This window comes from Peromyscus maniculatus, chromosome 10 (genome assembly GCF_049852395.1).
Source record: "Peromyscus maniculatus bairdii isolate BWxNUB_F1_BW_parent chromosome 10, HU_Pman_BW_mat_3.1, whole genome shotgun sequence".
In the NCBI taxonomy this organism is placed as follows: Eukaryota; Metazoa; Chordata; class Mammalia; order Rodentia; family Cricetidae; genus Peromyscus; species Peromyscus maniculatus.
This window is the reverse complement of record NC_134861.1, coordinates 71467558-71487711: the sequence shown is the minus strand read 5'-3', so window position 1 is coordinate 71487711 and position 20154 is coordinate 71467558. Positions and strand designations below refer to the sequence as shown.

The following is a 20154-nucleotide window of genomic DNA, read 5'->3' as shown; positions in this document are numbered from 1 at the left end:
GAGACCCTGTCAAGAGAGAAGGTGAGGACCAACACCACCCTAGACTGTCCCCTTACCTCCACACACACACTATGTAGATATCCACACTTACACAAGCACACACATACAAGATAGAAAAAGAAAAACTACTTCCGTAAAAAAAAATAGTAAGTGTTGAAATAAAACATGGAAAACCCTTTGAAATCCCAAACTTAAATTAATTCTTCTTTTCTCCTCAGCTACAACATCCTCAATTCCAGTGAGTTCCCGAAGACCCAGACATGTCTAAGAAACCCCATTACACTGTCTTCTGGAGGCCCAGACCTCAGAAGCACCATCCCACAACACAGTCTGTGCTTTTGGTTCCTGCGCTCATGTCTCCTCTGCGTCACTACCTTGTGCTCTGGGGCCAGCAGTCAAGTGTAACAAGTTTCAGAAAAGCTGTGTTACCACACCGGAAGGTCGGAAGCTCAAGGCGACTACTGAATAAGGGGAGAGCATAGACTGGGTCCCCGCTGGACAAGGATCATGTGTGTCCAGGGAGGGACGAGAGGGATTTCACCACACTAGGGTCAGTGTATGGTACAAACTTGTGAACTGTGTTTCCCTGGAGCGTTCCTTCCATGTAACACTATGCACACTTGGCTGCAGATAGCTGGACCAGCACACACCAGGGCTCGGGTAGGGAGCACTGTGGAGCACCGTGGAGCACCGTGGAGCACCGTGGAGCACCGTGGCAAGCCCCCCTCTTCGACGGGAGCAGCCCCGATGGTGCTTGCTACGCCTGGCTTTCCTCCCTCCTGCTGTGGATATCATTCTATATAAATAAAACACTGATGGCCAGTGACCAGGCAGGAAGTAGGTGGCCAGGCAGGAAGTAGGTGGGACAAGGAGAGAGGAGAATTCTGGGAAGCGGAAGGCTGAGGGAGAGACACTGCAGCCACCGCCAGGACAAGCAGCATGTAGAGATGCCGGTAAGCCACCAGCCACGTGGCAAGGTATAGATTTATAAAAATGGGTTAATTTAAGATAAAAGAACAGTTAGCAAGAAGCCTGTCACGGCCATACAGTTTATAAGTGATATAAGCATCTGAGTGATTATTTTATAAGTGGATTGTGGGACCTGGAGAGAAGCCCTCCAGCAACACCCTCCTTCACTTTTCCTTTGGTTTCTTTTTTAAAACCTTTCTAAGCAGGACGATGGTGAACATCTTTGATCCCAGCGGGGGGCGGGGAGGGTGGGGAGGAGACAGAGGCCGGCTCATCTCTGAGTTCGAGGACAGCTAGAACCACACAGAGAAACCCTGTCTTAAACTGCCAAAATGTAAACAAACAAACAAGCAAACAAACCATTCCTGGCACTCAAACACTTCAGTGGCAACAATTTATCAAGTTAATATTTCAGTTTTCTACACCACTGCTAAATATAAGAGTTAAGGTACTTATACTTCTGTATACAAGACTACCATATATAAAAACAGTACTTTGATACAATTCAGAAAAACTTTTCTTGGTGTACTTGGTGGTTAACAAATGTAAAATAAAACCTTATTGAGTTAGCTATCACTTCATAAATCATTCAAAGTAATTTTCATCATATGATTTGTAACACTCAGGAGTTCTTAACTACTGAGTAGTATGGCTCTAACAAAAATTCTTTAAGATTTATTTATGTGAATACAATTTCTCTGCTATCAAAAAACTTTAAGAATTCAGTTTTATCTTACTTGACTCTAGTTTGTGATTTCATCCACAAACTAATGGGACCAAGTTCTCATTTCTTAAATATGATTAAGTTTGTGATATAGTTACTTTAACTATATACTAATAATCCATAAAATTAAATGTTTAAAGACACAATAACAAAAGGAACCTTCAAAAACCTTTAAAATCCAGCATCATGTGTCCTTTTCTTACGGGAAGATAAACAAGAATGATCCATATAAAGCTTTCAAACAGTCATTACAGTAGAGCTCGCTGAGGAAAACAATACAGGAAGAAACATGTCCCACAGATTTCCAGCTGTTCACATGTGTCCTCAAAGGAATGACCGTGACAGCACCCAGGAAGCCGATAGGATTTAAGATCCCACTGGGCAGATCTTTGTAGTTATCTATCTATCTATCTATCTATCTATCTATCTATCTATCTATCTATCTATCTATCTATCTGATGAGTTTGATGAGTGAGTGTTGGACTCGCATGCCTGACACCTGAAGTGGTCAGAAGAGAGCACCTGATGGATGCCCTGAACTGGTTATGAGGAGGTGCTGGAGGTGCTGGGAGCCAAACCTGGGTCTCTGCAAGGGCAGCAAGAGCTCTCAACTGCTCAACTGCTCCAGCCTCAGATTTTATTATTTTAATCTGAGTTTGAAGTTTTGGGTGTGTATATATAGGAGCGTGAAGGTGTTAGCACATGGAGGCCACAGAAGACACGGGGTCTCTCCCAGACGTGGCGCTCAACAGTTTCAGCTGTCCAGTGAGTACCACTTCTCCACTCCATAAGCTGGGGTGACAGGCACCGGCGGGCAGACGGACCTGGCTCAATGTGGGTGTGAGGAGTTAAACTGCGGTCCTCATGCTCTACAGCAAGTACACTCGCCCACTGAGCCAGCTCCCAGCTCTCCAGCCCGGCACTGGGCATGCTTTACAATGCCGTAACTGGTCTGCTGTATACAATATACCAGAAATGAGGTCTCCGCAACTCCTCAAATTTAAGCTTAAAAAAAAACGAATGTATTTTGGGTAACATCAGATGAAGTGCAAAACGATGTTTAGGTCCCGACAGGGAGATCAGAGGCACCAGGCAGCCCCACAGATGGTAGAGGGTGAGGGAGGCTCCGGAGGAGGACGACAGCCAGCAGAGCAGGGGGAGAGCATGAGGCGCACCCAAGAGCTGGGTGGGCGGCCGGGCTCCAGTTTCCGCTCTCCATTTCCTGCAGTCACTGCTACTTCTTAGACCGTGTGTGTGTGTGTGTGTGTGTGTGTGTGTGTGTGTGTGTGTGTGTGTGTGTGTGTGTGTACACGTACATTCTATTAGAGAAAGAGCGTCACAGTCACCCTTAACTCCCCCCAGGCCCGCTCCCACCCTCTACACACCCAACTTCGTGTCTTTAAGTTAAAGAGCTAATCAAGACCATATATTCCTGGGTACTGGAGAATGGTCGACCTACCAGGGCCACACTCTTAAAGAAAACTGACTCTGCCTCCCCGAGAAGCCATGAGCTGCCCGCAGTTCCAGTTTACACAGCTCCAGGGCTGACAGGCTTGGCCTTGTACAGAGCCCGGCTGCTGTGAGTCCAGCATGCAGGGCTCCTCGTGTCCACTCTGCTCCTCCCGGACCTCAGGCTCTTCAGCCTTCCACCCCCTCTCCTGTGACACATCACTTCTGAAGAGAAAACCTGTTGCTACTGTAAAACATTAATACCCACACTAATTTTCAAATTGTAACTAGTATTCAAATCATTCTAAATATCTAAAATACTCACTTTATGAAACCACAAACTTTAAGCATCAAGGCACCAGAGAATCAGAAACGGACCTTGTTCTACATTTAAGAAATTGGTTTCATAATGGTAAGAGGCAAATGGCAAAGCCCTCCTAATAAATTATCTTATCACTACAGAACAGAAACCAGAAGGTAGGCAAAAACTATTATCTGCACTTCACAGTCAGCAAGCTAAAACTCAGGGGTCAGTTAACTTAATTCACTAGGGATGCCATGGGCAGTCGGTCTCAAACCCACCTGTGGCTCAAAGGGAAATCCATCTTCTAACACACTGGTGGCCTGAGGTAGCTCTCAAGTAGCAACAAATAATGCTCAGTCATTTGAGTGTTAAACGGACTTTCTTATGGTCTAACATCTTAAAATTAGAGCCTATAAAGCCGTAAGTTGAAAAGTAACATGAGCGGGAAGCCTAAAGAATACTTCATTCCACATAAGCAGGGTAAGAAAAAGCTTCATAAAAGGAAGTGCAGGCTGCTTCTCAGAGCTACCACCCCGTGAGCCCCAGAAGAAAACACGCAGTTTGCTGTGGCCTCCTGAACCCCACTTCTAAAACTGCAAATACAAATGAGCTTATCTGGACTGAAGATAAAGAAACAAAAACTGAACTAGACTAAAATGAAGAAATGAAGAATAAAGGCTAGATGGCTCAGTGGTTAGAGCGCTTGTTGCTCTCGCAGAGGTACAGGTTCAGTTCCTCACACCCACACGATGGCTCACAAGCATCTGATACCCTCTTTCTGAACTCTGCACTACCAGGCACACACATGGTGCAAGACACATGCAGGCAAAACACTCCTACACACAGAATACATCAATCTAAAACATAAATGAAAACTAAGGATACAAACACCAGTGAATCAATGACAGGAGTATGTAGCTTGGCTACAAAATTCCACTGAAGAAGTAAAATCTGGGTTTTAATAATGTATATACTGAAACCATTTGCTGTTTACTAAAGTCTGGGAATAAGCAGATTCCAATGTAACTGGGTGCATGATTCAAGACACACATATGCTTTCCCTCAATTCATCATGTTCCCTGGGAAAGCACCCTTACCCGACAAGCATGTCATCAAGGCCAAGGCAAGCATGGCACCAGCCAGCACAGTCAGCCGGTTATAACGCATCGCCATGATGGCCGCTATGAAAAACGTTTTGTCTCCGAGTTCAGACACTATGATGACTGATATGGCAGCGACAAATGCATGGATAAATCCCAGATTCGTCTGGGTAGCAGCATCTTCTCTGTTGGTGTGAACTGGGGCGGCTGCTGTAATTCCTTTCTGGAAATTAAAAAAAAAAAAAAAATTAAGTCACTTAATTGATATTCTTTTAAGTGAGAAGAGTTATTTTTTGTCATACTCATTCCACTGATTTATTACTTTAAAATCTGAATGCCATCAGAAATAACAGTAGCCCATACTTCAGCTCTCTATATAAGCAATTCAGTCTAGACACCATAATTACCTTATTTTCTAAGTATGTGGTAGAGTCAATTCATCGCTGTCTCATTCAAGTTTTCACTAGTAATTTGGGTGAAGACTCAGGTGTGTTTATCAAACATTCATTGGCATGTAGCTGGCAAGACATGTCACTGACACTGTGAAGGACTAACTGGATCCAGGAGGCTCTCAGGCTACAGCCAGAGTTGGCTGTAGCTAAGACAAGGTTTAATAGAGCTGGCTGTGCAGATGGTCCTATGATGAACTCTAAAAATATCCTGGACAGTTAGCTGATAAAAAGGCGAAGCAGTCTCAGTGAATAATAACATGAAAATATGACAAAACTTCATTGGCCTTCCCCAAAGTTGGCTAGAATGTTCTGAAGCCATGCCCTTTAAGAAGGTACTGACCTCTGAAGGTCATGAGAAATGAACAGATTCTAAAACCAGGACTTCGCAAGCTAGTAGAGGCAAACCCAGCCTGTTTACAATTCTAAGAGAGTATAAAAAATGAAGGGAGGAAGTGGGAAGGAGAGAGGGGGAAGGAAGGAGAGTGAAAAAAGGAAAACTATAAAGGAAGATTACACAGTGGAGATTTTACGTGGCCAGCATAGATGTGGCCTATACAATCTAACGTATTTAGTTCCTGGCTCATTAGAAAAGGAAGCTGACTGGGCAACTCAGGTTAATCAGATGAAACACCAGGAAGTTCAGCGTGTCTAGGTTTCAGTATTTGGTAACGTTATTATGTGGCTCTATCTACACTCTATGTAACATTCTCAATTCTTATTGTAGACACGACCACTCAGTGCATGACATAAACGTGACTTAATACTACAGGGCATATCAGAACTGTAAGAATGACCTGGTCTAGTGTAGACCTCCGAGCTAAAACAAGGAAACCCTGTAGTCCTGGCAGCCAGCTCTTAATTAAGCAGGTACCATTTTAAAGGGTCTCTCTCCATCAGCACTTTAACTCTATCTATGCTGATATTCCTTTAAAACAAGCTTATAGCTGGTCCAACAGCATTCCAAAAGACATAGGCACTTCAACTAAGACATCCTAAACACAGTATTTTCCTGCTGGAACCTCACCAATCCTCCCCACATTACCCTCTTTCTGTATGAGACAGGGTCTGGCCATCGTGCTAAGGCTGGCCTGGGAGTCACCTGCCTGTTGCATCCTCCTCCTAAGTCCTGGGGTTGATTACAAGCATCAACTACCACACACAGCTGAACTGTTTATATGAAAAGACTTCACAAAATTTCAGCATCTTAAGTCCAAGAAAAATTTCAGGAGTAAATATATAGCACTTAATATCACTTGGCTCCAAAGCTCAAAAGAGAAAATTTTACATTTTAAATCAAATCACAGGAGAGAGAAATGTTTCATATTTTTTGTGGTTTTCTAAGCCTTAAGTCCTTGGCCAAGTTATTTAGTCTGTTCTCTATGAAATAAAGAATCAAGTTTGCCTGAAGAATACAATAAAGGGAAGGAGCTGGAGAGATGGCTCAGGGCTCTTCAAGAGGACTCAAGTTCAGTTCTCAGCATCCACACAAGGCATCTCATAACCACTTGTACCTCCAACTCTACGGGATTAGACACTCTCTTCTGGCTCCCACAGGCACGAATGTGGCATACATTCACAAATACATACACACACACAGATGCACAAAAAATAACAAATGAAAAAATAAAAAAGGAAACAAAGTAAAACTCAATCCTCCATATTCTCAAAGCTTTTCTGCATAGAAGACTAAAAGGCACTAAAACTACAAGTTTATTAAGCCAGTCTGGGATGATCAAAAAATGAAGTCTCAGGATGATATGAAGACAAAGATTTTTAAAAATCAAGTATCACAGATGTCCCATATGGGGCTGGGCTACCCACAATCACTTATTCTCTGTATTCTGACCAGTTCAGGTATCTGTAGTGTGGGGGTGGGTTGGGGGATGGTGTTCCATGGTAGCTTTCAATCTACCTCAGGTTTTTATCTTCTATTCTGTTCTTTAGTTTTAAAATAAAAACTTAAAAGAAATCAGTAACACCTAGTACCAAATCTAGGGACTACTGTATTGTCACTAATCTCATACCCCTCGAATTTATCTTGACTCTTTAAAACTTTTTTTAAGGTACAAGTACTATCTCAAAATTTAAACTTTCTGTTTTGACATTAATGATATTATAAAGCACTAACTAATTCTAACCTTAGGTTTCAATTCATGTAGCTTCTGTACATGATTTCAGGCTTAAGTTTAAACAGATATTTAGAAATTAAGCTTGGATATCCCAGATGTATTTTAGAGATCCTGGTCCTTTAACTTCCTTAGGATTTACAGCATATGACATGTAAATATGTTTAGGTTTTCTGCAGTGAACGTTAAACATTCCTAACATCGATCTCTGAGGTCTCCAAAAGGATGCTGACGATGGGGCCCCACAATGACCATTCCACCTGGATTGTGGTAATGCCACTGATCCGATAAACACCACCCAAAGATCAGCGTTGGACCACAAACTGCTCAGGATAATTCCAAGGTGGCTAGCTGAGATGCACTACTCCCAAATGATACAGCTAGCTCTCTCAGGACTAGACCATTATCTCAGTTTTTTTTCAGGGTCCACCAGAGATGCCAATGCCGCCCCCCCCCCTCCAGACAGCAGGAAGTAATTTTAAGAACATGACGTCCACATTCCCAGTGGTGGAGATGGATAGGTTTTAGTCTTTCAATGGGTTATGGATATCTGTCATCGTGTAAGGGGAGTTGTTTACAAGTTGTTATTGAGTATGGTCAAAAAGGGGGGGGGGTAGATATGATTATTAAATCTACTTTCAAACTAAAAAAAAGCAACTAATAGTCTTAAATATTTTACATTGGTATGGATTTTTGTATATTGATACAAATTTAAGGTTATTTTGCTATACTGTATATGTTGCTACTTCTGTTTTGTATGTTGATACAATTTAAGGTTATTGTCCTTATACTGTACCTTTGCTTCTATTTTTGCTCAAGGCATTACATATATAGCTTGTACCTATACAGCTTGTCAAATTATGCAATGTAAAGTTTTAGTCCTTAAAAGCTTTCCAGGATAATGAAGAAATATAGGCTAAAAGTCACCCATATCTATCAAACTTATTGCCATGTTAATTAGGTTTTCTAGGTATACAGAGATATATTTCAGATAGATAGGTAATCTTCAGATACTTCAAAGACCTACAGAATATGGCCACTTAAAGACATGTCTGCTCCTGGCGGCACTGATCTACTTCTAAAGATGGGTATCGAAGAAACTCCATATGGAGTTTGCTTTCTTTGTGGCAAAAGCTAGCCATTAGGGCAAGGAACTGGCCTTGCCTCAACTGCTGACAGTGTGCTGTCCAAACTGGACAAGCAGGACACAAAGAAAGGCAACTGCCAAACTTGGCCAAGACAGGGTAGGACAGTCCTTCAAATTTTCCTGCTTCTGAAAAAAGTCTGTCATATATTCTAGGCCTGTAGGCCAAAGATGGATGCCCCAACATTGCAGAGGAACCTTGGATGGCTGTCCAGGCACCAGCTGTTTCTGTCATTTCTCACATTTTTTGAAAGTTGCTTGCTTCGACTTTCTGCTTACTCAGGTGATATTATTTCCTTCTCGGGTCTTTGACGGAGTTGAAGACTAGACAGTTATAGTTCTCCCAAATCTTGGCAAAAGTTATGTTAGGAACAAAACTTTGGACTCTTAAGGAGAGACAGACAATGGAATAATCTCTATAAATTTGCCAATTACTTATGGACTGGACATTGAGAATGTATTTCTTACTTGATAATTGTTCTTGTTGTATGCAGTGTCATTTTTGTTAATTTCCTTTCTATCTGGACAATACTTGATAATAATTCTTATTGTATATAGTTTTACTATGAGAGACTTAGAACCCTTCCCTTTTTATTAGACAAAAGGGGGGAAATGTTGCGGAGTTTCTGTGTATGCTGTTGGTCCACTGCTCAACTGAAAAGAGGTGGAGTTTCCAGTCAACTGTCTGGAATGGACCGATGAGTCTTAAAGGGCCTAAAAGAGAAAGAGTGACCGGAGGGGAAGAGGTGGGGCCGGGAGGCCATGCAGCCCTCTTCAAGCCAGGAAATGGCAGTGGCAGGATTTTTCTACAGTAGCTTTCAACCCATCTCAGGCTTTTATCTTATATTCTGTTCTTTAGTTTTAAAATAAAAACTTAAAAGAAATCAGTAACCAACTGTAAAGAGCGTCTTATGCCTAGAACACAACATGCAAACCTTTATCTGTGTCTACTCCATATTCCCCATCTAATCACACCAGTTCCCAAAACCTTCTCCCGAAGAAGCCAGAATAGCAGCACTAAATGCAAAACACCACAAGCTGGAAAATTAGCCTCATAATGTACTTTTATATTTTCTCGTTTAAATTACCCATTTTACAAAGTAAAAACAGGTAAGATTATTTGAGAGATCAATTTAACCCAATACATCCAAACCACCATTAACTTATAAGCAATGTTTTTTAAATTGCCACGAAGTATTCTAACATTGTTTTTCATACTACTTTTAAAGTGGTAGGCTATATGCTGATCCCTCCCCTCAGGGCTCAGTCATGGGCAGTGCAGTTTGAGAGCGCATCGGCTGCTGCTGACCACACCCTCAGTCAGTCAGACTTCCTTCCCCAGTGCCTTCATTTTGCCCCATTTGTCCAGGCCCCTCAAACCCAGCTCAAAGAGAACGCTGTAAGCAAGGTTTATCTGGTCCAGCCCTTGCATCCCAGGCCCCTGAAATCCAGCCACATGCACACCATGACAATGTGTCATAGAAGGGGTGAGAGCCACAAAGGTGAGGACGGGAACACTGGAGAGCTGGCATTTCTGTAGTAGAAACATATTATCAACTAAATGTTGATAAAGAAGAGACAAAGCAACTAAGTGTCCAATCAACAGGGACCTATTAAGAGCCACATAAAATATACTGTCTGGCGAGATGGCTCAGCAGTAAAGGCACTTACTTACAAATCTACCAACCTGAGTTCGATCCCTAGGACCCTCATGGGAAGGAGAACTGACTTGAATAAGCTGGCCTCTGACCTCCACATGTGTGATGTGGCACACAGGTGCCCACATACATGCACATGAACAAACACAGATAAATAGATGTAATTTAAAACATTCAAGATTATGGACATAGAAGAATAAGAATGTTCTATAAATACTAATATTGAAAAAACTATTAAGATGCTTTAGATGAAATATGTATTATGTATGAAGTTAATGTATATGGGGAGAAGGAGTTATATACATCATTGTAAATGCACCCCAGATCATTTCCAGAGGGAAATCAGAACCAGAATGGGTGAGGCACTTTTCCTTAAAGATCCAAGTATTTTACAGCTCTGTGGATGTATAGTTTTGTGTAATTACTCAACTCTGCTGCTCTAACTTCAGAGCAGCTGTAAACTACTTTAGAGGATGAAACAGTGTGGCTCTGTTCCGACGGAACTCTACGTAGAAAAACCAGTCGGTCAGTGGGAAGCTAGTCTGTTGAGCATGAATTAGAATATGAGAAGCAAAGCGATGTTTCTCACCACACAGCCTTCTGCACCTTCTGGATTTCTGCCATCATGCACAGGTGTGGATACCCTGTATGCACCACTTCAAAGACCTCTTTGAAAAATGTACTTTTAACTGTGTGTGTACTCATGTGTGTGCATGGAGATGCACACATGTGAGGGCAGGTGCCCACAGGATCTAGACAAGGGTGTTGGATCCCTTGGAACCAAAGTGACACGTGGCTGTGAACCACGCTGCATGGGTGCTGGGAACCAGACTTGAGTCCTTCACAAGAGCAGGACCTTCTCTTAGCAGCTGATCCATGTCTCCAGCCCCTCCAAAGACCCGCTCCCCTGACCTGCTACTCCAGCCTGGATCAGTTCCTTGTAAGTGGCGGCAGGCCTCAGGCAGAACCCACCAGAAAGTACATGCTCTGCACTTACTCATTCAAAGGTCAGGAAGCTCATACCTGTGGGACAACCTTTGACCACCAAGTGGAGTATGGGTTGTGAGATTCTTTCTCGAGTCTCACAGGATCTAAGATTAGATACCTGGAATGGCTGACTAGAAAGTACAGCAGTGTGTACATTCTGCCTGACCCTGACCAACACTGAGAAGGAATAAAGCTTGTTCTAAGACCCAAGAGTAAACCACTGGATGAATGCTTGCAGTCTGAAAAACTGCACCCCAAATGAAAAGTATGTGTGATAATGATAACCCAACTCAGAGGCCAGAGGAAAGCCCCTAAAAGGTTTTGAGTGTAAGACAAACATGAATGAGGGAGGCACTGTGGATAATAATCAGGGCCGTGGGGAATATCTGCTACCAGGCCTACCAAAGGTAAACTGCCTAAGAGTAATGGTGAAACTAATCACAGAAGAAAAAAAATATGACATGACAGAAAGCAAAAAAAATCAATAGGTCTTAGGAAGGGCAGGGTTCAAACAGGGATGGTGCTCAGAATCTGGCCTGGCTGCCTGATAGTCATGCTCCTAAAAGCTAAGGGGCAAAGAAGAACCACAACAAGGGGTGTGGCTTTGACGAGTCAGTGTGAGTGACTAGCAGTTTCACGTGACGGTTCCCAAGAGATTGCCAGACACGGATCATGACAAGGTATAGACCTGGTGCCACGGGCCTAAATTAGCCAGGGCTGTTTGCAAGGGGATGAGATTCCCCAGGGAGACGGCCAATAGCTAAAGCTCACAGACATGAACCTCACAGACTACATGGGACCTGTCCACCGGAAATGGAGAGCGCACAGGTGAGGCTCAAAGCACCGTCCCATTCCAGGTTACCTATGACTTTCCAAGTCCATGCTCCTGAACCTGACTCCAGTCTACACCGAGGTGAAAGCTCCAGCTCTGTGGCCTTCCCTCTGCCTCCTTCACCACACCTGGTGCCGTGGACACAGCAGCCTTTTCACTGTTATTCCTGAGTGCTTTTCTGTCACTGCTCTGAGACTGGCTAGATTCTAATGCTTGAAAGGTGATGCTGGGAAAGAAAAGAAAGGGGATGATGTAGAGTGTTCAAAAACAGGAGGCACCCCACTTACGGATGTTTTACCATACTGATGTATTATCTATAGATCTGCACCCAAAGACTACACATTTAAAATATGGAAGTGTTAAAAAAAAAAAAAAAAAAAGAGCTAGATGTGGTGGCACACGCCTTTAAACCCAGCACTCAGGGAGGCAGAGGCAGGAGGATCTCTGTGAGTTCGAGGCCAGCCTGGTCTACACAATGAGTTCCAGGATAGCCAGAGCTACACAGAGAAAGCCTGTCTTGAAAAACCAAAATAAAATAAAATATGAAAGTGTACGACTAATTTCCCAAATCTCCAGATTGTCTCTCCATCATCTGGGGCTTCATACTTTTCTAACTATACATAATCTAAACAGAAATATTTCATTCCTGTAATTTTTTCTGGCCATCTTAACCATCCACCAATCCACTAGAAGGCTGAGTTTCCTTACTGTTCAAAGTAAAATCACAGTCCTACTCTCTTTATACAACCTGAGGTCCTGTGGTTGGGGATAGCCTTAGTTCTAAAAAGCCTGAAGCACAGGGCATGTTTCTGGGTTCCTAGATACCCAGGATATCATTCTGTAGAATTTAACCGACTACGACCACACACACACACACACACACACACACACACTCCCCCCTCGCTCCCCGTGGACTGGTTTCTCTTAGTGATGCTGTTTTCTGCTCCAGAGAACCGCCCTGCAGCCCTGTGCTGCCCTCTCCACAGCATTCCAGTGCAGCACTGCTGTTCTCTCTTCCCGGTTTCCAGCGGAAGAGCTCAGGGGAGGGTCAGCTGCCCTCCCCAGTTGTGCACACACAGCATGCTGTGGCAACAGGGGCAACTTCCAGATGTGGCGCCAATCCAGAACCAGCTGCTTTAAGTAACAGATTATCCGAAGTGATGTAAGCAGCACATTTGGTCTTTCAAGAGGCCGAAAGGCCAGAGTGGAGGTTTTCCTACCAAGCACAAAGGACAGAGGACAAAGCATCCTGGGGCCATGCCTGGGAGACATGATCTTGCCTGCTGGATAACCTATCTATAACTAACTAACTTGCCAGGTCAGTCCTCACAACTGTCAAACACTTGTAAAACATCTCTTCAAAGCAGAACCTCGGGGTGTGGGGAGAGCTTAGAAAAGCTCTTTTGGGGTCGGGGTAGAGGAGGAAGGAAGGAAAGCGAACAGAAATGAAAAGGCTGTCTTAGGCGGGGCAGTGGTCGCTGCTTGTGTGCAGCAACTACTCGTTACTAAGTAGGCGCCAGACCATTTCCACATCATTTCATGTGATAGGCAAAAAACCAGAAGAGCCATGATCACAAGTGAACCTGGGGCACAACAGGCTTAACTCATGTTTCTACAATCAGATGGCCACAATGGTGTTAGGCTTCAAATTTTAAGAGAGCAGCTAGCCATGTCAAATGAGAACAGGAAAAGATTTCTAGACTTCATTTGCTAGGTTACAAGTGTGCCCCAAAATGATGGGGTCGGGGGCTGGAGAGAAGGCTCAGCAGGTAAGAACACTAGCTGCTCTCAGTAGTCTTTACATATGAGTAAGTCTCAAAAGAACAAAAAGACAAGGAGGGAACCTCGATCAAAGGTCAGCTGACAGCTAATCCTCCTGCAGAAGTGGTTTCTAAAGTGGCAGGCAGAGACTAATGGGGCCAAGCAGTGCTAATCAAGGTCCCTCATTATTAGTTCTTCCTTTCTCAAAACAGGCCCAACTGACTCTGTAAGTGGAACCGAGGGAAAGACGGAAAAGGAAGACATAAAAGAATCAAAGGAAGAATGCACTGCAGGTCAGGAGAGCAGACCGTGGGAAGGAAGGCCGGGGATGTGGCTGAATGGGGGACCCTTCCTAACAGACACAAGAGCCTGGGGTCAACCACAACACGGCCCTTCCTGCAGAAAACAAAGACAAGGCGAAGGAGGTATGGGGAGGACGAGTCTGATCCAATGACGAGGGCAGAAAGCACGGAAGCCAGCATTGACACACAGGACACCAGCTGGGAGTGCAGTCCCCCTTGTCACACATGTCACCACAAGAAGACATGAAATACTAGGGTGTCTCCTCATAGTATTCCTGAAACACCACTATGTCGGTATTTTAATATGTGAAACACGAATTGCACCTTGAAAACAGGACCCGCAACCTGTACTTAAACAAACAAAAAAATGTTTTGTTGAGGGCCGGGAAGATCTGTCCACAGTCTTTGTCAAAATCCTGGAGCCTTGAGTTCGGATCCCAGAACCCATGCAAACGCAGGTGCTGCAGCAGAGCCCTGGCACCTCAGTGCTCCTCCAACAAGATGGGAAGGAGGAGGAGGAGCATCATCCCAGAAGCTGCAGGCCATCTAGCACGGCATGCACAGCATAAAACCAGAGACCTCTCAAACAGGGTGGAAATCCAGGACTAACACCAGGGGTCCCCTCACCTCTATACACATGCTGTGACACACTTGTGCCCTCTCTTGTATCACATACACACACAGACTAACACTCCTGCATAGAAAATCCTCGTTTAAGAAACCTGAATTTGTGGAGAACCGGTCTCACCACATAGCCTGGGCTGCAGTCAACTTGAAGCCTCTTATTGTAGCTGAGAGTCTAAGTATGTGTCACCATAACATTATCCTCAGAGAAAATGACAACACAGAAAGATGAATTCCCATTCGAACCCTATAGTTTAATGAACACAAAGACGACTGTAATGAATTCTCCTTTTACTCATGATGAAACTAGGAAGAATGCTTGCATGGAAACAAGACCTATAGCTTGCTACCAAAACAGATTCCACCCCTTCAAAAAACTATATAGGAAAAAAAAGAAAAAAAATTATATATATATATCACTTAAGAAGTAATTAAGTAAGAGGATAACGTAATCTGGGACAACACTCAGGACTAGCTCAGCCTCAACACTACTGACAAAGGCAGAACAGGCTTTTCTAGAAAACATCACAGTGTGCAGAAAGACAAACACAAAATGCCACATAACTTACAACAATGGCCCTGCACACAAAGCCAATTTTAAAAGATCACAGTTAAGAGACTGGGTCAGGAGCAGGATCTTGCTAGGCAGCTGGATCTGTAACAGAGCTCTATGTACCAACAGAGGCAGGCTAATCTAAAACTCAGGCCTGGGGTTATAGATGTGTGCCACCAAGACCAGATAAAGGTATTTTATTGCAAGTTTTCATTACAATGTCTGTGTCTTTCTGGATGATTTAATTAGCTGATCTAAAATAACAATTACATTTTCACAAAATTAATTTTTTATTAACATTTAGCAACTTTGTTTATGGACATTACCATTCTAATATATTTGAAGCATATTAAATACTTAGTTTTACTGATTTTTTTCTTAAGAGTTTGTTTGCTTACGTAACACCAAATAAATGCCGTACCAACAGCATCATTTCAGGCAGAGGTCACCATGGGAACCTCAAGTCTTCACAGCTGAGGGTGTCAAGTCAGAGCATGTGGAGACTGCGATGATCCAGGTGTTGGACAGCATGGAGAAGGAATGCAGTTTAATGAGAACGGGAAAATAAGGAAAGGGTTCTGTGGAGGTGTTCTCATAGTGCGTGAAAGCACAGCAAGAAGTGGTGTGAAGACAGGAGCCTGGGCAGGCTCAGATAACAAGACTGGTGTGGGTATACCAACAGTGCTCCACAGCCACACAGTCTCTTAACTTCAGAACAGATGTGATCTGTACTCTGCCCCGAGAAGAAATAGGAAAAAAGAAGAGCAAACTAAGGTCACTATTTGGAACACAAAAACTGTGCTTTATTTATGACTATATGTTCAAAGAGAACTCCTCTGCTCCTGCCTCAACCTCCCAAGGGCTGGGACAACTGTACATCACCACTGTCCTCCTTTTTAACCAGGTTATAAAGACAAAGAACCCTCAACACACACACACACAGCCCTGTCTGAAAGTTCAGCCACCTCACTGCACCCAGTGAGATAGAGCCTCTTGTTTGTACTGTCTCTTCCACCCGCATGCCTGCCAGGGAAGACAGGATTTTCACAGTTCACTCTCCACTTGAGGCAGTGGCCTCAAAGGTTGCATTTCAATATCCCACCCTTTTAAAATATTCACTGCATATAGCTGCAAAGTCAGCTGAAACCCAGATACTCAACAGATCTGAGTCCTTGTTTATATGGTTGTTAAACTGTACTTTGGTCATTTATGTCACACGGAAGCAACTTATACTTTTATTAAACAGTTTAAGAAACATGGAAGAAGAAAATTTCAATGTATTCTAGTACTGTAAGAAATATTTGAGGTACAGCAAAAGTTATACAGAAATATAATTAAAATGAGACAAAGTTTTGCTATTAAGTGTAAATCATCAATTCCTAATGGAAAAGAACACCAAAATATATAAAAATATTGAAACAAAAAAACCATAGTGTCTGAACTTTCCCTCCAACTCCTTAGTCAGGCATCCATAAGAGCACTTAAGTGAGGCCAACAGACTGTGACCTTTTACTTACCACAGTAAGATTATCTCCAGCATCCTAAAAGGACTGTAGTAACTATGGCTGTGCCTACCACTATTTGTCTTAAAAATTGTAGTATGTACAGCTTCCATGAGCTGACACATCCATAAACTGTACTCTTGCATTCAGTTTTCTGGCTCCCGGGGGCTATTGTTTTAAAGTACGCTTCTGATGCTGGAGAATGTGGCAGCCCGGGCAGCTCACAGGCTCAGCGATGAATGCAAAGAATAAAGTTCATGACTCAGCATCTCACAGCTGGTTCAGAAGCAGCTGTATGGAGCAGGGACAGACCAGCCAGACCATGAATGCACAGTCATCTGAATGGCTGCGATGCTGTTCATTTGTGGCTTAAGGAGGCAGAGTGGGCAGAGGATAGGACAGGGAAGCCCCTCCACCCAATGCCTCTATGCCAACCAAGTAGAGGCCCTGGCTTCTGCTAGCCAGTGACTCTCACTTCTGCACCTGCCACCTGATTTGTACTGCTATCGGAAGGCAATTTATTACTCTTGAGTTCAAACACTCCTGACCCCCCAACACTGTGTGTGTATTTTGTAAAGTTTACAAGAGTCCCAGCTCTTAACAGCTATCTACTGCAGTTCAATTTTCTAAGCAAAAACCAGTCCATTAATGAACAAAATCACAGATAGCAGATGATGAAAGTTGAGTTTTTCTTAACTTCACCTAGTAAATCCTTTAGCAAGTAAAAGAAGGTGGGATATATACTATTAAAATATTTTGTCCTGCTTGAGTTCATTTTACAGTTTTTCCATAAAGGTATTTAAAACCCAGTAGGAACTGAAATGTAAAAATGTAAGAAACTCTTGGATTTTTCTCATAGAAAATTACTTAGCAAATGTCAACAATGTACAAGGTTTTAGGAAAGAGACAAAGAGGAATAAGAGATAACAATGCTCTCTAGACATTAAATACACTGCAAGAGCAGACAGAACATGTACACAAGTTTTAAGAAACCAAGTCAGAATGGAAAGTGTAAGAATAGATGAAATATTAAAGTCCCTTGGACAGAGGCTGGGAGAGGGGGCATCAAGATAAAAGGCTCACATCAATATATAATCCATCAACCACTAAAACCCGTGAGAATAAAACAAACGGCTAAGGGTTCTAGCAGAATGCAAGGACTGCTAAGAGCACCTAGCAGATGAGGAGCAGAGTCTGCGTTCTAACTCTGCTTCTGTTAAGAATTAGGTTCTGGCTCTGGACATTCAACTACCCAAACCCAGGCTGCCCCATCTACAAGCAGGAAATGTCACCTGCTCTACCTGCTTAGCAGCCAAAGTATGACTGAAATCAGCTCATCCGATCTTAACATCACGCTAATGAAATCTCCTAACAGATGAGTAGTTATTGAACTTCTTCCTGAGTACTTCCAGTAAGGAGAATTTTTCCTTATTTCTCAAGACCGATTACTACATTCTGGATAGGCGATTCTTAGAAAGTACTTGCTGAGTAAAACCAAACCCAGAATCGCAGAAATTCCCACCTTCTGGTACTGCGTAGAAAAACAAAATGCAGGGAAGGCCAACCAGTATAATGTGAACTGTGAGGAAATGAAAACTCCCATTTACTACTCAGAGAATGATCACTTCTAACAAGAGCAGCTTGGGAAAGGCTCCAGAGGTTTCTGTTGGCTCTTGAAGATGGGAAGGGTTCTGACCCGCAGGCTTCAAGCTCGAATTCTGTTGTAAGGTCTTTGTTTAGGAGGGGCTGGCAAGAGCGCACATGTCAGGTCTCAGGGTTCTGGAAGGCGCGGTTTTAGAATACAGGGAGGGAGTGGTGGGTCCCTAAAAGACCCAGGGTTTGGCTGGAACTGGGTGATGAAGAAACATGAATATCCATCCTGCCATGTGACTGTACAGAGCCATTCTCTGAAGAGTTCTGAGTTTAATGAATTAGGGGGCACAGATTGGGATGGGGGTAGGAAACCGATGCCTAAATGGACCCTACTCACGGACTAGAAAACTCCAGTGTTTGAGTCAAAATTGGAAACAAGACAACCCAAGACAGAGGAAAGTGGCTTAGAAAGGATAAACTCTACGAACATAGATTAAAAGGTTATTTTATATCTATTTGGTGAAGGTAAATGTAGTTTGGGAATCCCCCATTGTAAAACACTCTACCATCGGACGCAGGTCTCTGCGTTCTTAAAGGCCACTTCCCTCAAGCCAAAGCACGTTTTTTTTTTTAAATGGAGGGCAGCAATGCATGATCACTAGACCCTACATTTGGCAAAGAACCAAGCTGAGTTCGGGTGAGCATCTCTGGATGGATTGCTTCAGCAAGGACAGGGGCCGATGTGATCATCTTTGATCATCTTTTGAGAAGCCGAAGTCTCCCAGCTGCTCTGTGCTAAAAAACTTTCTACTTGGGATGAGTATTCCCAGTCTTTCCAGTACGGCACATCTGATCAGCAGGAAGCCGACTCCGGAGCCGACACGTCGCTACCGGGGATCTAGAGGACCAATGGGGACCCCTGGCTGGGCTCTCCCTTTCCCTTCCCCCAAGCAGCCAGGCGAGGCCAGGCCGCGCCCGGGAAAGCTGTCGGTCACCCTCCTCCCGGCGAGGCTAGCAGGGGCCGGCTCCCCTCCCCCAGCCGCCTCGAAAAAAGAGGGCGGCGCCGCCCGCGGCGGAGCCTGGTACCCGGCCGCCGGCTCCGATGGCGCGCCCGCCCCATCCCCTCCAGCCGCGGCCCTCACCTCGGCCCGGGCCGGCTCGAGGCCCTGCACGGCCGCGGGCTGCGGCTGCAGCTGCTGGGCGGGCGCCGGCGGCTCCTGGTTCCGGTGGCTCAGGTCTTCGTCGGGGCCGGCGCGGACCCCGACCGGGGCCCAGAGCAGCAGCGGAAGCAGCAGGAGCACGAGCAGCCGTCGTGTCGGCGCCGGGCAGCTCCCCCGGGCCGCCATCCCGCCCGCCCAGCCGGCACGGCGCTGCGGCAGGAGGAAGTGCGGGCGAAGGGGAAGTGTGGAGCCTGGCGTGCCCGGGAGGCGCGTCCGTCAGGTCCCGCCGCCGCCGCCGCCGCTCAGCTCAGCGGGCAGCCTGCACCACGCGGGACGCAGCCACCGGGACCGACCGGCCGCGGGCGCTCCGTAGCTGCCGGGCAGGAGAACCCACACACACACTCCTCCAACTGCCTCCGCGGCCCAACTCCTCCGGCCCCGCCCCCTGGCCAGGGCGGCCTCCCATTGGCCCGACGTCAGCCTCGGCGTCGTGACGTTTCCCGCAGGTTGAGGTGCGGCTCGCGCGCTCCTCCCATTGGACCCGGCGAGCCGGGCAGGTAGCTGGCCCTGAATGATTGACAGACACTCCCTGCATCCTTCCCAACCCCACGGGCGGCGACCCTCTTGGTCTCTGGGCCGTGCCAAGCGACCCGGCTGCAGGCGGCATCCGACCAGCACTTCCTCGAGAGCCTTAGGCAAGGAGAGCCACAGCCAGCGCCACCTCCACTTCTATTAAATGACAAGGGAGCCCCAGCCCCGCTACTTACGTGGCACTCCCTGACGGGAACTGCCACACCTTAAAGTGGCGATCCACCCACCCTCAGCAAGTCCCAGTGCCACCGACGTGGGATATTCTTTAAGAGTCCGCATGCTGGTCTTTGAAGGCTCTCAAGTGGGAGGATTCGGAAGTAAAA

The 20154-nt window shown here is 44.9% G+C and overlaps 1 protein-coding gene across 2 annotated transcripts in view; it reads right to left on the bottom strand.

Moving 5' to 3' along the window:
- Tmem165 (transmembrane protein 165) overlaps nucleotides 1–19680 on the bottom strand; it is a 29018-nt gene extending 9338 nt beyond the window's left edge. The window contains exons 1-2 of one of the 2 annotated variants that reach the window (XM_076546469.1): nucleotides 19223–19680; nucleotides 4544–4769 (exon numbers count right to left, since the gene is read on the bottom strand). In XM_076546469.1, the coding sequence (XP_076402584.1) occupies nucleotides 4544–4769; nucleotides 19223–19426 (430 nt within the window). In that variant the 5' untranslated portion in view covers nucleotides 19427–19680. Of the gene's footprint in view, nucleotides 1–4543; nucleotides 4770–18009; nucleotides 18156–19222 lie in introns of those variants that run through there. The other variant, XM_042257535.2, reaches the window with a different exon arrangement.
- Between the last annotated feature and the right edge of the window lie 474 nt (nucleotides 19681–20154).